At 41.5% G+C, this 14,320-nt stretch overlaps 1 protein-coding gene across 1 annotated transcript in view; it reads right to left on the bottom strand.

Moving 5' to 3' along the window:
• Positions 1-14,320, bottom strand: part of THRAP3 (thyroid hormone receptor associated protein 3) — a 55,322-nt gene that overhangs the window by 5,879 nt on the left and 35,123 nt on the right. Inside the window, 7 exon segments of the mRNA XM_036351237.1 lie at positions 1,401-1,588; positions 3,511-3,595; positions 4,400-4,511; positions 5,479-5,651; positions 7,507-7,872; positions 7,874-8,218; positions 9,665-10,567. Of these exon segments, the coding sequence (XP_036207130.1) occupies positions 1,401-1,588; positions 3,511-3,595; positions 4,400-4,511; positions 5,479-5,651; positions 7,507-7,872; positions 7,874-8,218; positions 9,665-10,567 (2,172 nt within the window).

Genomic DNA, 14,320 nt, shown 5'->3' with positions numbered 1-14,320 from the left:
GATCGGCTGCCTCCTGCACACCCCCACCAGGGATTGAGCCGGCAACCCAGGCATGTGTCCTTGGCCGGAATCGAACCTGGGACCCTTCAGTCCGCAGGCCGACACTCTATCCACTGAGCCAAGCGGCTAGGGCGGCATTGTTTCTTATGGGAAGATGTGGGGCTTCAACTTGCCTACATTTAATGAGACATGATTGATTAGTCATGGAACGGCCAGGCTGGCATGGCTCAGTGGTTGAGCATTGACCTATGAACCAGGAGGTCACAGTTCGATTGCTGGTCAGGACACATGCCCAGGCTGCAGCAGGCTGTGGGATGGATCCTCAGTGGAGGGCATGCAGGAGGCAACCAATCGATGATTCTCTCTCATCACTGATGTTCCTCTCCCTCCCTCCCTCCCTCTCCCTTCCTCTCTGAAATCAATAAAAATGTACTTTTAAAAAAAGAAAGTTATGGAACGTCAAAATGCACATAGAAACAGGACCTTAGCATAAATGCTGCCCTATGAAGTTCAACAATGCTACCTTTGTTTAAAGAATAACCTCTCTTGGCCCTAGCCAGTTTGGCTCAGTGGATGGAGTGTTGGCCTAAGGACTGAAGGGTCCCGGGTTCGATCCCCAGTAAGGGCATGCAGGAGGCAGCTGATCAGTGATTCTCTCTCATCATTGATGTTTCTATCTCTCGCTCCCTCTCCCTTCCCTTCTGAAATCAAGAAAAATATATTTAAAATAATAATAAAAAATAAAATAAAAGCTTGTCATTTTCAAAAAAGAAAAACAACCTCTCTTAGAAGTGTTTGCTAACTTAGTTTTAAAAGCATTAAGAGCAACAATCTTGTCCTATCTAGTTCCACACAGTTTTGACCAGTGTTGTTACCTGATAATGATTTTGAGCCATTTCTTTCTCTCTCTTTTTTTTTTAAAGACCTGCAGGGTCAATACATGCAGGTTTGTTTTTGTTTTGTTTTGTTTTGTTTTTTTAAATATATTTTATTGATTTTTTTACAGAGAGGAAGGGAGAGAGATAGAGAGTTAGAAACATCGATGAGAGAGAAACATCAATCAGCTGCCTCCCGCACATCCCCCACTGGGGATGTGCCCGCAACCCAGGTACATGCCCTTGACCGGAATCGAACCCGGGACCCCCCAGTCCGCAGGTCAACGCTCTATCCACTGAGCCAAACCGGTTTCGGCTTGAGCCATTTCTAAAACATAACCTCCCCATGAAGATTTGAATCCCAAATGACTTCCCACACTCCCACAGCCCAATGAGCTGGACATCTCCCAGGGCAGGCCTTCTTTAGAGAAGGTTCATACCCACTTTGATAGGTTTGGCGAAGAGCCTAAAGGAGGCAGAAGAGACTCCACTCAGGAATCTGAATGAGGTGACGGGCTCACGTACTTCTGCTTCTTTGATCCTTTATGGGTTTTCTCTGTTTTCTCAGCTGATCTTTCCCTCGAGTGGCTTGAGTCTCGGGAATCCACTGATTCTCTTGATTTACCTCGTTTAAGATCTCTCTCCTTATGTTTTTTACGACGTTCAATATCAAGGCGGAGATCAACAGGATCATCTTTGTATTTTCCCTCAGCCTGCCAAAAGAAAATCAACATGAAGGTTTTTGGGGTTCAGGGCTGCCAACTCAACCACCCCATAAACTGTGGTTACTACTCCAATGGAGTGGTGCAGAGGGAGAACTGGGAGTGTGAGGCACCTCACCCAAGCTTGGGAGGGATGCAGATGTCTCAAGAAGTCACTTCATGAGGATCCCTCCCTCAGATCCCAAACCAGTTCTCTAATGTAATAATGGTAGCCTTCTAAAAATACTCTATATTGATCTTGCTTCGTTTCCTCCGCAGCCCTATAATGAACTGGCTAGTCTATAATTGAGGCGGCCAAATCAGAGCTAGAAAGTGGTTGGCTAAGGCTGGCTCCTGCTTACTCACCAACAAGAGTAGAAATGCATGTGTTACCCTTTTCCTACCTACAATGTAGCAGCCACCCCAAGCTTATCCTAGACTTGGAATCATGTCTGAGTACTGAGTCCGAAGACAGACAGTGGGACCCTTAAACAGTCTTCCTAAATGGTTGGTTATACTGAGAATTTCTCTAGAGAGGAAGTATCAATAATGCAGGGAGTACCATAATTTCATAAAGTGGCAAAATGAGGTCAAAGGTTATTTTTAAAAAAAGGAAGAAGAAGAAAAAATCTTCTTCTAGGAAGTGTAACCATCAGGGCAGGGACAATATGACCAGCACTGCAAGGGTCCCACAGTTCTCAGGAAACTTAGTGAGAGCAGAGATGCAAGGTGATTTCAAGGACATTACACACTAGGACTTGTCTCATGGGACTAACACCTCCCTAAAAGAGCAAGAACTGAACAGTTGACTCTGTATTAGAAACATTTCACTTACACTAAGCTTTTTGTTGAAATAAAAGTTTAATTTTAACAGGAGTGGTAGGTATTATGTTTATTGTATCTCCACTGTTTTGGGTGGTTTTTTTTGGGGGGGAGGGACGGGGGGGGGGGGTCTCTGCACCCTCCAAAGACTAAAGAAAAACAAGACAAAAGCAGGCGCTGCTCCCTCAGGCGGTGCACACAACATCTCTAATGAGTTGGCTTTGTGAGGCACAGATGAGATGTCTTCTGGGTTTCAAAACCTTGCTTTTCACATGTTAGTGTCAATCTGGTGGACACTTCTTCGAGAAAAAGAAAAGGGGATGGGAGAGAACAGAGATTGTGCAAGAGTGCCTCTCATCACATTCAACCAACAAGACAAATTTGTTTAGAAAACTTTAAGATTAATTAAAATTTTTAGAAAGGTTTCAGCAGCATTGGAAGAACCATCTCGGATTTTTAAATTTCAACTGTATATGTGAATGAAGGTCAATAAATACTAAGATTTTTTAAAGCCTCAAATCTAGTATTTCACATTAAAAGAGTGCATATAAGCTTTAACCTCTTAATAACAGAGTTTTTACGTGCACATCATTGCAAATGTAGCTGGGCTATCAAAGTAATGTTTAGCTTCAAAGTAACAGTAACCAACAGATGACAGATATGGTACAATGTTAGGAAAAACTGGACTAGCTGTTTAAAACAGTCTACTAAGTTAAGATATGAATATTTCACTCTCCTCTGACATGCATGTCTTTTTTAAATCATGGTTGGAAATAGTGCATGTATATAGTTGATTTGATAATACTTACAAGCAGAAAAATATCACAAAAAGTTTCTTCTCTCATCATGGGCACTTGTTCCAAAACTCCTTTTTTTTTCTCAAGCTCACCTCAATAGACTTTGGGGTCATTTACCATATTCTAACCACTTCACAAAGGTTGTTGATACATTTAATAAAAATTAACCCTTTGTAGTTCATTTTTAGAATTATGCCCATCCTTAAAAGAAAAACACAAACTTAAGTAGAGAGTAATTTAAACAAACACATTTCTGTCAAGTTCATGCCCAACGCACTCATTTTGTCGGAATTACTGATCAAAGCAACAGTTCACCTTGTAGCCAGGTTCCCGGGGACTTTTCATTTCATCATGAGCCAATCCATGTTTCCTGAATGTACTGGGGGAAATGTCTATCCTCCTAAAATTTAAAACACAAAAAATTTTAAATATCCAGTGTGACTATAATATAGGTAATATAAGTTGGTAATGGAATCATAGGCATTCCTTTTTATTATGTTTCATAACTTACATACATATTACTTATATTCTTTGCATTCTTACCCTCTCCCATAGGTATGCACAAAGCACACAAAATCTAAAATCTAAAACTTCTCAAACAGTAATGCTACATCCAGGAAGGCAGACTCACAGACAAGCTTATGATTTCAAGTTCATATCAAAATTATCTATAGAGCCTTGGCCCGGAAGCTCAATTAGTTAGAGCATCGTCCTGATAAGCCAAGGTTGTGAGTTTGATCCCTGGTCAGGGCATATACAAGAAGCAACCAACTGAATGCATAAATAAGTGAAAAAACAAATCAATGTTTCTCCCCACCCACTTCCTTTCCTGTCTAAAACCAATCAATCAATAAGAAATTGTTTTTTTTGTTGTTGTTTTTTTAAGGACTATCTATATGTCCTACTAACAAGTTTCACCTTGGAAATTAGAATGTAATGGCCCATTATTCACCAATGAGATAGGTCTAGAGGAGAAACAACGAGGGCATGACCCTAAATCCAAGACGACTATACAAACGTGGTCCTACCTACTATACAACACATTCAAGAGTTGACTACTCCTTTCCATTCACAACTATAAACACCCACTCCTTTCCTAGAATCTGCAGGATGTTACCTTAAATTCTACTGCTAGGCAAGGATAGTTTAATATCTGATGATCAGTCTTCTATGAGCACCTCCAATGTAAGGTTGAGGTCCTCACCTGTGTATCTCTGGGCTTTTCTTGTTCTTAGCTGCCTCTTGCTCAGTTCCTCTCTTTAGGTATTTAGTAAAGCGTTCATGCAATGTCATTCCTGAGGACCCGAAGTGATGTTCTGTGGGGATTCAAAGAAAAACACATTATGCCATCAAAGGCAGACATAATATTCAACTCTTTTGTATGAACCTGCAGCCACAGAGATGTGACTAAAATACTCAAATCTATATAACAAACATACCGAAGAGAAAGGAAAAAAGGTTGGTTTGCACAATCCAATGTTGGGCACTAGAATACCACTGTAGCTCCCTTATCTGAGGACATGGATACAAAGAGAGAAACCTGCAGCTTACTGTCATTTGAATCACACCACCAACTCCTGCTTAAGTTTAAACTTCAGAGGAGACCTATAACTGGACCAACCCAGCTTCTACATCACCTCTCTGCCATTCCCCAACCCATCCACTTCCATTTGCCCTTATGGTGGAGAAGAAATTCACAGCATAAGGTCAACAAGAGGCTTCCACTTACTGGACAAGAAAAGACAGAGTTGCAGGTAAAGCCACTTTTCATACTGCCTTTTTCAAGCATTTTAAGCCTTCATGTGGAAGATTTTACCTATTCTCATGATCAAAGACCACTACTAACAATTCAGAATGTTCAGCTCTGTAATTAAAAAATGGAAACTCCTCGCTGAAACTGATTTCCTTCCAGTCAGTCCCTCGCTTCAAAGGCCCTTTCAATAAGATGAAGGGCCTCATAAGGCTCCTTTATTCATCTGCTCATCCTTCTCCTTGTAATAGAGCAGTGGTTCTCAACCTTCCTAATGCTGCAACCCTTTAATACAGTTCCTCATGTTGTGGTGACCCCCAACCATAAAATTATTTTCGTTGCTACTTCATAACTGTAATTTTGCTGTTATAAATCGTAATGTAAATATCTGATATGCAGGATGTATTTAGGCAACCCCTGTAAAAGGGTTGTTCGACCCCCAAAGGGGTCGCGGCCCACAAGTTGAGAACCACTATATTAGAGGAAGCTAAGCTGTGGCAAGGGATCCTGAGCAGACTGGGGTTGGGACTTACCTTTAACATGGTGAACAATGGTCACAATGTGCTGGGCAAACAGTTCCGAGGGGCTCCGCTGAGACTGAGCTGACTGTATGTGCTGGAAAATGGAACGAAATTCTTGTTCCTTTTTGTTGCTATGAACTAGATCCCGACAAAGCTTGCGTTCCTGAGCCAGTAATCCACTGGGTCTGGAGGGAAAAAAACCACAAGGGGCTGAGTATAACAAGATATACAGAAAGTCAGAACACTTAAACCCTAAAAATGCAATGCATTTGTTCAAAGAGCTTTAATTTTATCCACAAAGTTCCTTTTTTTTAATTCCCTACCAAATTTCAAAGTAACCTCAATGCACAACTATGGAAAAAGGTATCCAAAATCTATTGCTTCCCTTTTTTCACTGGCAATCTTTAATAGAAACAAATTAGGATGAATGTTAAACCTCAGTGATTGTTTTTGGGGTCACTGCTGGCTTTACCAAACACAACAAATGAGAATGTATTTAAAAGATCAACTAGCTTGGCCAGCCAGAGCCATTCAGTGAATCGACACAATGAAGCAGGAGTGGAATGTGGCTTCCGCTGACTTCCAACAGGCTGCAGAGTTTTTATCCCAAGTAAAAAATAGCCTGGCCTCGCCCTAGTCGGTTTGGTTCAGTGGACAGAGCATCAGCCTGCGAACTGAAAGGTCCCAGGTTCGATTCCGTTCAAGGGCACATGCCTGGGTTGTGGGTTCAATCCTCAGTGGGGGACTTGCAGGAGGCCAGTCAACCCATGATTCTCTCTCATCATGGATGTTTCTATCTCTCTCTCCCTCTCCCTTCCTCTCTGAAATCAATAAAAATATATTTTTTTAAAAAGCACAAATGTATTTTTTTTAAAAAGCCTAGCTTCTTCCTCCTCCAGAATGCAGCCAGAGGTGACGTCTGAAAATAGTTTGCTATTCACTTGGCCCAGAAACCGCCCCCACAAAATCATGCAAATCAAGAGGTTCAAATCTTCGTGTTCACTTTAAGAACACTAGTGAAACTGCCCAGGCCATCAAAGGGTATTCATGTCCAAAAAAACCACCAAGTATCTGAAGGATGTCACTTTCCAAAAGCAATGTGTGTCATTCCGTCGTTGCAACGTGGAGTTGGTAGGTGTGCCCAGGTGAAACAGTGGGGCTGGATACATGGTCGGTGACCCAAAAAGAGTGCTGAATTTTTGCTGCGCATGCTTAAAAACGCAGAAAGCCTCTAATGCTGAACTTAAGGCTTTAGATGTAGGTTCTCTGGTCATTGAGCACACCCAGGTGAACAAAGCTCCCAAGATGTGTTGTGGAACATACAGAGCTCATGGGCATATTAACCCATACATGAGCTCTTCTTGCCTCATTGAGAGGATCCTTATAGAAAACATGCAGATTGTTTCTACACCAGAAGAGGAGGTTGCACAGAAGAAAAAGATATTCCAGAAGAAACCGAAGAAACAAAACTTATGGCCTGGGAGTAAATTCAACATAAAATAAATACTAATAAAAGTAAACAACAAAACTAGCCTTGCCATCACCACTCTTTCCTGAAGTTCTCCTCTTACCCACAGCCCCAACTCTAAAAACTGCCATATTATTTCTAGGTGAAGGCCTGTAATAGTAAGACTCTAGGAGCCTACTGAAAATGGAGAACTGAATCCTGGATGGCTCTACAGGCCAAAGGCACCTTAAGCAAATTCATGGGGAAAGCAAACAAACAAAAAAACAGGATGAAGGCTGGGAAGGTGAGGAGGGGCTGGGGGCTGGATAGAGGGCCAGAAAAAAGCAGAGGGGACCCAACACCAAAAAAAAAAAAAAAAAAGTCACTGAAGAAACGCCCTTCACCACCCTGACTTCAACATGTAATAGCTCAGTGACACACACTCCCCACTGACAGGTGTGGACCCGAGGGTATCAGCTCTGAAGCTTGGACAGCGGGAAAATATAAGAGGGGCCTGTCCTGGTTCCAAAATGTCCTCAGGAAGAGCGGTTAGGAGACACCATTTAGGTCACCGATCAAGGACTAAACCTCACCTTGCAAGGTCCTCATCAAAAGAGTCCATCCGGACATTGACCTGGGCCTCTCGAGTAATGGAGAAGGAAGACTTCCCTGTGGAAAAGTCTCCTTTGGCTCATAGCTTCTCCCAGATCTCAGAGGTCTTTCTTGGGGGAGGTGATGAGCTTTTCTTCTGGACTGCTTTGTAAGCAGTCATTTGGAAATTATTTTCAGGCACAAACCCTCTGTGCCCACTTTCGGTTCTCTTGAGCCCTCCCTGATCCTCCTCTTTGGATCTCTCTGAGAAAGACTCCTCCTCCAGCTCCTTCATTTTCCATTGCTTTTCCTTCCCTGGAGGTGCATACACCAGGCCCTGACATTTGCCTGACGTCTCCTCCTGTTTTTTTGTTTGCTCCTGCTATAACTTTCGACATAAATTTGGATTCATCATCAAACTCATATTCCTTCCTTCCTTTAGCTCTGTCCTTATCTTGATCATCCATGTCCTCCTTGTGGAAATCAGCCATCTTCTTCTCAAAGTCATCTCGGAGCTTGTATCTTTTAGGAGACTGGCTACCCCGAAAAGTCTTCTCAGAATCAGTTTTGGGAGCAAACAGATCAGATTTTATTTTTGAATCACTCAAGCCTGTGTCGGAGAAGCTCCCTTTCTCTTTCATTTTCTCTTTATCAGTATTTGATTGTTTCTGTTCCTTATCTTTTCCATTCTCTGTCTTCTGCTCATCTAGATACCTAGTTATAGAAACAAAAGGGAGACACACAAGAGGCTTCTTAAGCAACCTGATCTAAAACAGCGCCACTGGTCTTGGGTTTTTGAATCTCTGAATAAACATGTCTCGTGGGTTCCAGTGTTACCAAAGGACTTTCTCCTGGGCTACTTTCTAGTAATTTAAGGGAAAAATACATGGTCCATGGAGTTGTGTCTTACAAAAGCAACCAAAAAGAAAATAACAAAGGTAATTTTTAGGATACTAAAAAACAAAAACCTACTTACCTGTAAGTGTTCTAGGAAAAAAAAAATTAAGGTCTTATCCAACCTTCATTCAGTCACTTATAATCTGCTTTCAGCAAAATTAACATAGAATGTTCAACCTTGGACTGTTTTGCTTTTATACAACTCACATTTGGAAATACAAGTCTCAAAAGAGACTTCAAATTTGCTTCAAGTCACCTAGAAGATCTAAATATGAAATATACTGCAAACACAAATAAAAACAAAACATGTGTTAATTGAGAGCAGGGGGGAAATCATCCTACTCTTTATTATGGAAAAGCAGAGCTCATACCCAAGTCTTCTAAAGACATTCACAGTTCTGGCAAGGAACCAAACTTACATTTTAAAGTAGACTTACTGAAGGCTGGAAAGTAGATTCTTAACATCTCATTTGTACCATTAATGGAGAAATATGGTAAAACAGAATCAAAGGACAGCAGGATATCAAAGAATAATAAAAGAAAAAGGGAAATACCCCTTGCCTGGTAAATCCCTCTTGACAACCTGGTCCCAAGCCAACATCCCTGTTATGTCTCTGCTGTCCCAATCCATCCAACCACACGAAGATTCAGGTTCCAACTCACCATGTCCCCCAAGGTATAAAGACGAAAGCATTGTCCCATCCTCTCCTAACATGCAGCCCAGTTGGCTTCTACTGGGAATACACCCACCTTGTGATTTTTAAAACAAGGCCTTCCTGGTCTAAGCCTTGGACTTTCCCATTCTGCACAGTCTCCTCAACTGGAGGGTGTGAGGGTGCAGCTCTTCACCATGATGGGCTGATGTAGATCAATCACAGTAGATGGTGGTTCTTAGCGGGTCTAACAGCTCCAATGGCCATTCATTTTGGCAAAGATCATATTTTTTTGATAGCTGACCCACAAATCTCTACTGTTCTCTGGCTTACATTGGTAGAATCCAAGGCAAATTTTTAAATGTGAAAACATCATTTCAGAGTAGTTTAAAGAAACTTTATGCTGCAATACAAATTCAGGAAGGTAGGAAAGCTAGAGTTAAGCTTAAGATGTCCTTAGGTGATGCTTTTCAATTTTGCTAATGAAAAGTTTAGGAAATGGGGATTATCTCTTTACCATTAATCACAGCTCTAACTTAGATTACATTACAATCAAACTGCCAGCTGGTGAAATAAAAACACAACCAGGCCAGGGAAGCAAGATACTTGCCTCTTTGTATAGGCTGCTCCTCCTGAAGCAGCCTCCTCCTTCTGAGACGAGCCATATGTGGAGCCAGTGGCCGGTGGACTCTTACCCACAGGGCTCTTCTTGGATGGACTCAAGGACCCAGAGCCATGGTCAAACTGACCTTGGTGTGACCCAGCCTGGTACCCAGAACCACTCTGCAGACTTGAGCCCATCTGGGATGTGCTGGAAAGTGGAGGGCTAGGCTTTGGCACAGGGCTAGGACGGGGAGACCGCCGCCTCACTACCACAGACTGGAGGGGGCTTTTCAGAGCAGGACTCCGCTCCCGGGGACTCAGCTCGGAAACTGCCGATGACCGTGATGCAGAACCAGCACTGTATGTGGTGGCATCTGCCCATGGCTTCGAGCTCTCAGATGCTTTTGTATCTTGAGAGGTGCCTCCAGAGAATGTCTGCTCCTTGGCCTCTTCTCCCTGGTTATCCCCAGCAGACTGAGATGGACGGCTATCCTTGGAAGAGGACTTTTTCTCCTTTGCAGACTTGCGCTTGGAAGATTCAACTCGGCTGTGGTTGGAGGAAGAACGAGAGGATGAGGAGCGCCTTGACCTGTCAGAGGAAGATTTATCGGAGTTTCTAGAATGGCTCCTGGATCTTGGTGAAGGAGACCTTCTCTTTGGGGACCGGGATCGGGACCGGCCCCGTCGAGGACTGTATGCCTGCCGATAATTCTGCCAATTTGAGCGGTAGTTTCCATAGCCTCCTCGGTTATACTGGCCCCATGGATAAAAGCCTCTGTTGCGCCCACGGAAATAATAGGGCCTTCTATAGCCTCTGTTGTGACCTCGGAAATCTCGATTCTGATATACTCTTGGGTGATTCCTCTCTCTGTTATGAGCTGGAGAATATGATCTGGAACGAGACCTAGAACTGAAAAGGGGATAAAGGGAGAAGAAATGTTAGAATTTTGACACAAACATATTTATTCTTGAAAAACCTGTCAATAAAATGTAACATTTTGAAATTCCTGCTCAGGGGGGGGAAATTTAAATATTTAATCCCACTGCTTATGAATCACGTTAAGTACAAAAATACAAATAAGAATCATTTTAACAAGATGCCAAGAATACTTATTGTAGCACATTTTTTTATAAATCTTTATTGTTGAAAGTATTACATACGTCCCCTTTTTTCTTCCATTGACCCCTTATAGTCCACCCCTGCCCCTCACTCCAGGTATAGCACATTTAAGTAGAGCTATATTTCTGCAGTGAAAGAATAGCAAAATGTTCTTAATGCAGTAAACTAAACAAAGGCCATTTTAATATAGTGTACTAATTGCTTATGATTCTACAGCACAGGGGATTTTACAAGAGCCTAGATTAGTGGCGGCAAACTCATTAGTCAACAGAGCCAAATATCAACAGAACGACGACTGAAATTTCTTTTGAGAGCCAAATTTTTTAAACTTAAACTATATAGGTAGGTACATTGTTATTAACTTAATTAGGGTACTCCTAAAGCTTAGGAAGAGCCACACTCAAGGGGCCAAAGAGCCACATGTGGCTTGCAAGCTGCAGTTTGCCGGCCACGGGCCTAGATCATTGGAAGCAAGGAAGAACTACAAACTACGGTATCCAAACAGTTAACTGTTCAGGTTCTTTGGCCCCTATGCTGTTATAACACTTTACTCCCCATCCTATTCACCTCTGTCTGTGCAGGGCTAATTTCTTAGATTCCACTAAGACCTGGAATTGTAAAACACAGTAACAGATCTAAATTAAGCCACTTAACTAGGGACTTAGAAAATTCATCTGTTCAAAGCTTAAAAGATTTTTAACTAAAATCATATCAGCAAGGCATACAAGTATGAATTTTTTACTGGGGACTTGGAAATGGTCTCACTAGATCAGTTTCTGTGAACTACAGGAGATTAACTGTATGCCACAAGAGGGCACTACTGACTGTAAGACACACAAGTACACCGGAGATTAGCAGAGAAACTATAAAACAACCCTTCCTTCCCATGCACATCTTTCAAGTCAACCTAAAGCCTAAATTGTGTTCTTTATTGTTTAAAAATACAGAACTCTAACTTGGCAAAGGTACATTTCCAGAATCACGGGTATTCAACAGTAACCTAACTTTGTAAAAATTTTATGTCCATGAATACCAGGCTTATCAATTGATCAAAAAGCCAAAAACTGTATCTGCTGGTGTAAAAATCCACTGGGGTTCTTAGATAACACTTGTCTTGTCAACTATAATACACATCATTGCCGAAACCGGTTTGGCTCAGTGGATAGAGCGTCGGTCTGTGGACTGAAAGGTCCCAGGTTCGATTCCGGTCAAGGGCATGTACCTGGGTTGCAGGCACATCCCCAGTAAGAGATGTGCAGGGGGCAGCTGATCGATGTTTCTCTTTCATCGATGTTTCTAACTCTCTATCTCTCTCCCTTCCTCTCTGTAAAAAATCAATAAAATATATTAAAAAAAAAAAAAAAAAAAAAAGAATAAAAACCCTTGTTACTCAGCAGGCCTCATAGCAGGTCTGACTGGAAACCAATTATTTTATAAATAACTCCATTTAGCAAATGTGACAGGTTTTAACAACAAAATGACATTTTAAAAAAGAAATTTACATTTAATTTAATATAAAGACAAAGTGGGCTTAGTTTTCTACTACTTATTCAGGTTCTTTATCCCAAGAACAAGAGCAACTAGCAAGGTGCATGATAATGCTGGTCATTAATGGTTGCTATTTAAGTACAATTTAAAAACAAACTTACCTTCCACACTTTTCTTTCGAAAACAGTACAATATAAGAAAAAAAGAAGGAAGAGGCAGATGCTGGCTATGCAACTGAATGTGACCAGATTAAGTGACTACACTTGAGGGAGGTGCTGTACCACCAAACTAAGGAGGATTTAACTCATGTTGCCATCCTCAGAGGCTACTGTTGCTTCTGTCACCAATTACTAGTGACGGCCCTGTGGCATACTGCATCCAAAACCCGCAGTCACTGCACAGATGCAGGAACATGAGTCTCTGCAGATTGCAAATGAAGTTATTTACAAAAAGTCACTTAAAAGGATACAGTCTGTGAAATACAAGGAAACAATTTTCTCCAATTCTATAAAACTCAGCAATTAAGTTAATTTAAAGGCATGGTTTCTCAAACTCTCTGGATGGATAGTATAATTTCCTTATAGGAGAAGGAAAACAAAAAGAAAAAAAATTATGAAACAGATAAGCCAGAAATAAGAACTGAACATCCATGGCAAATTTATCTGTTTCTAAAAAGAGAAGTCACACTAGCATCAGGTCTAAAAGCTTGTTTTCTAGTGGAGAAATTCCTCCAAAACAATAATTTTCTAGGTATAAGATAGCACATAAAGGGGCTCTAGACTACCCCAACACATATTGCCTGCCTATGATATTTTTTCCTCATTTGCCAAGTTGATGACCATGCCAATGATTTGTAGAATAAGCAGAAGAGATCTGTCCGGACAGATCCTCCCGGTTCTATTTATCACAAATACCTCAGAGGTGGTTAACATTTTTCAATTTGACTTGTGTCAGTTCTATTTTGTCCCTGAGTTTTGGTTGTATAGCCTCTTATTTTTGAACCAATTACTTAGTTTTTACTTACTAAATAAAGTTCTAAAATGTTACCTTTCAGAACCAAATAGGCTAAAATAGATTTAATCAGCCCAAATAAAAAACTCTGGGTGCTAGGTAGGAGTTACTAAGAGTCTTTGCTCAGTCCCAAGGCCTTGATGGTAACTTCCCAAAGTAGATATAAATTTATTTAGTGGGTTTTCCCTCTTGTTTTTTGGAGGCGTTGAGAAGGCGGGATAGAATTTTATTTATATAGACTCTGACACGACTGGGCAACAGACAGGCTCTATTTAGTCTAGGGCCGTGGTCGGCAAACTGTGGCTCGCGAGCCACATGCGGCTCTTTGGCCCTTTGTGTGTGGCTCTTCCACAAATACCACGTGCAGGTACGCACGTACAGTGCAATTGAAACTTCGTGGCCCATGCGCAGAAGTCTGTTTTCGGCCTGGGCAAGTCTATTTTGAAGTACTACTGATAGTTGGCTCTATTGACTGATGAGTTTGCCAACCACTGGTAGGGCTTGAACAAAGTTTGGGGGGGAAAATGCATGCCCAAAAAACATGAGAGGGAGAAAAGCTAAGAGTGCTTACCCTCAAGGTGTAATGTTATCTTTAAAAAGAAGAAAAAATATCTAGTATTTGTTTGGAGGAAAGACTAAAACTTTGTAACTTCCTGTTCTATATTGTATTGGAGTCATCAATACTTATGCACACCTACTTTTTTGTTCATCCTCTGGTCTGAAATTAATTTTCAGGTAGCTTCTCACAGATTCCATTTAAGAAATTAACTTGTTCTTGTTGGGGGGGGGGGGGGAGGAAATCCCACCAACCATTTGTTTTTTTTGTTTTGTTTTGTTTTTTGTTTTTAAATATATTTTATTGATTTTTTACAGAGAGGAAGGGAGAGAGATAGAGAGTTAGAAACATCGATGAGAGAGAAACATCGATCAGCTGCCTCCTGCACATCTCCCACTGGGGATGTGCCCGCAACCCAGGTACATGCCCTTGACCGGAATCGAACCTGGGACCTTTCAGTCCACAGACCGACGCTCTATCCACTGAGC

This window comes from Myotis myotis, unplaced genomic scaffold (genome assembly GCF_014108235.1).
Source record: "Myotis myotis isolate mMyoMyo1 unplaced genomic scaffold, mMyoMyo1.p scaffold_m19_p_2, whole genome shotgun sequence".
Lineage (NCBI taxonomy): Eukaryota > Metazoa > Chordata > Mammalia > Chiroptera > Vespertilionidae > Myotis > Myotis myotis.
The sequence above is the reverse complement of the archived record's forward strand: the minus strand, read 5'-3'. Positions and strand labels throughout refer to the sequence as shown.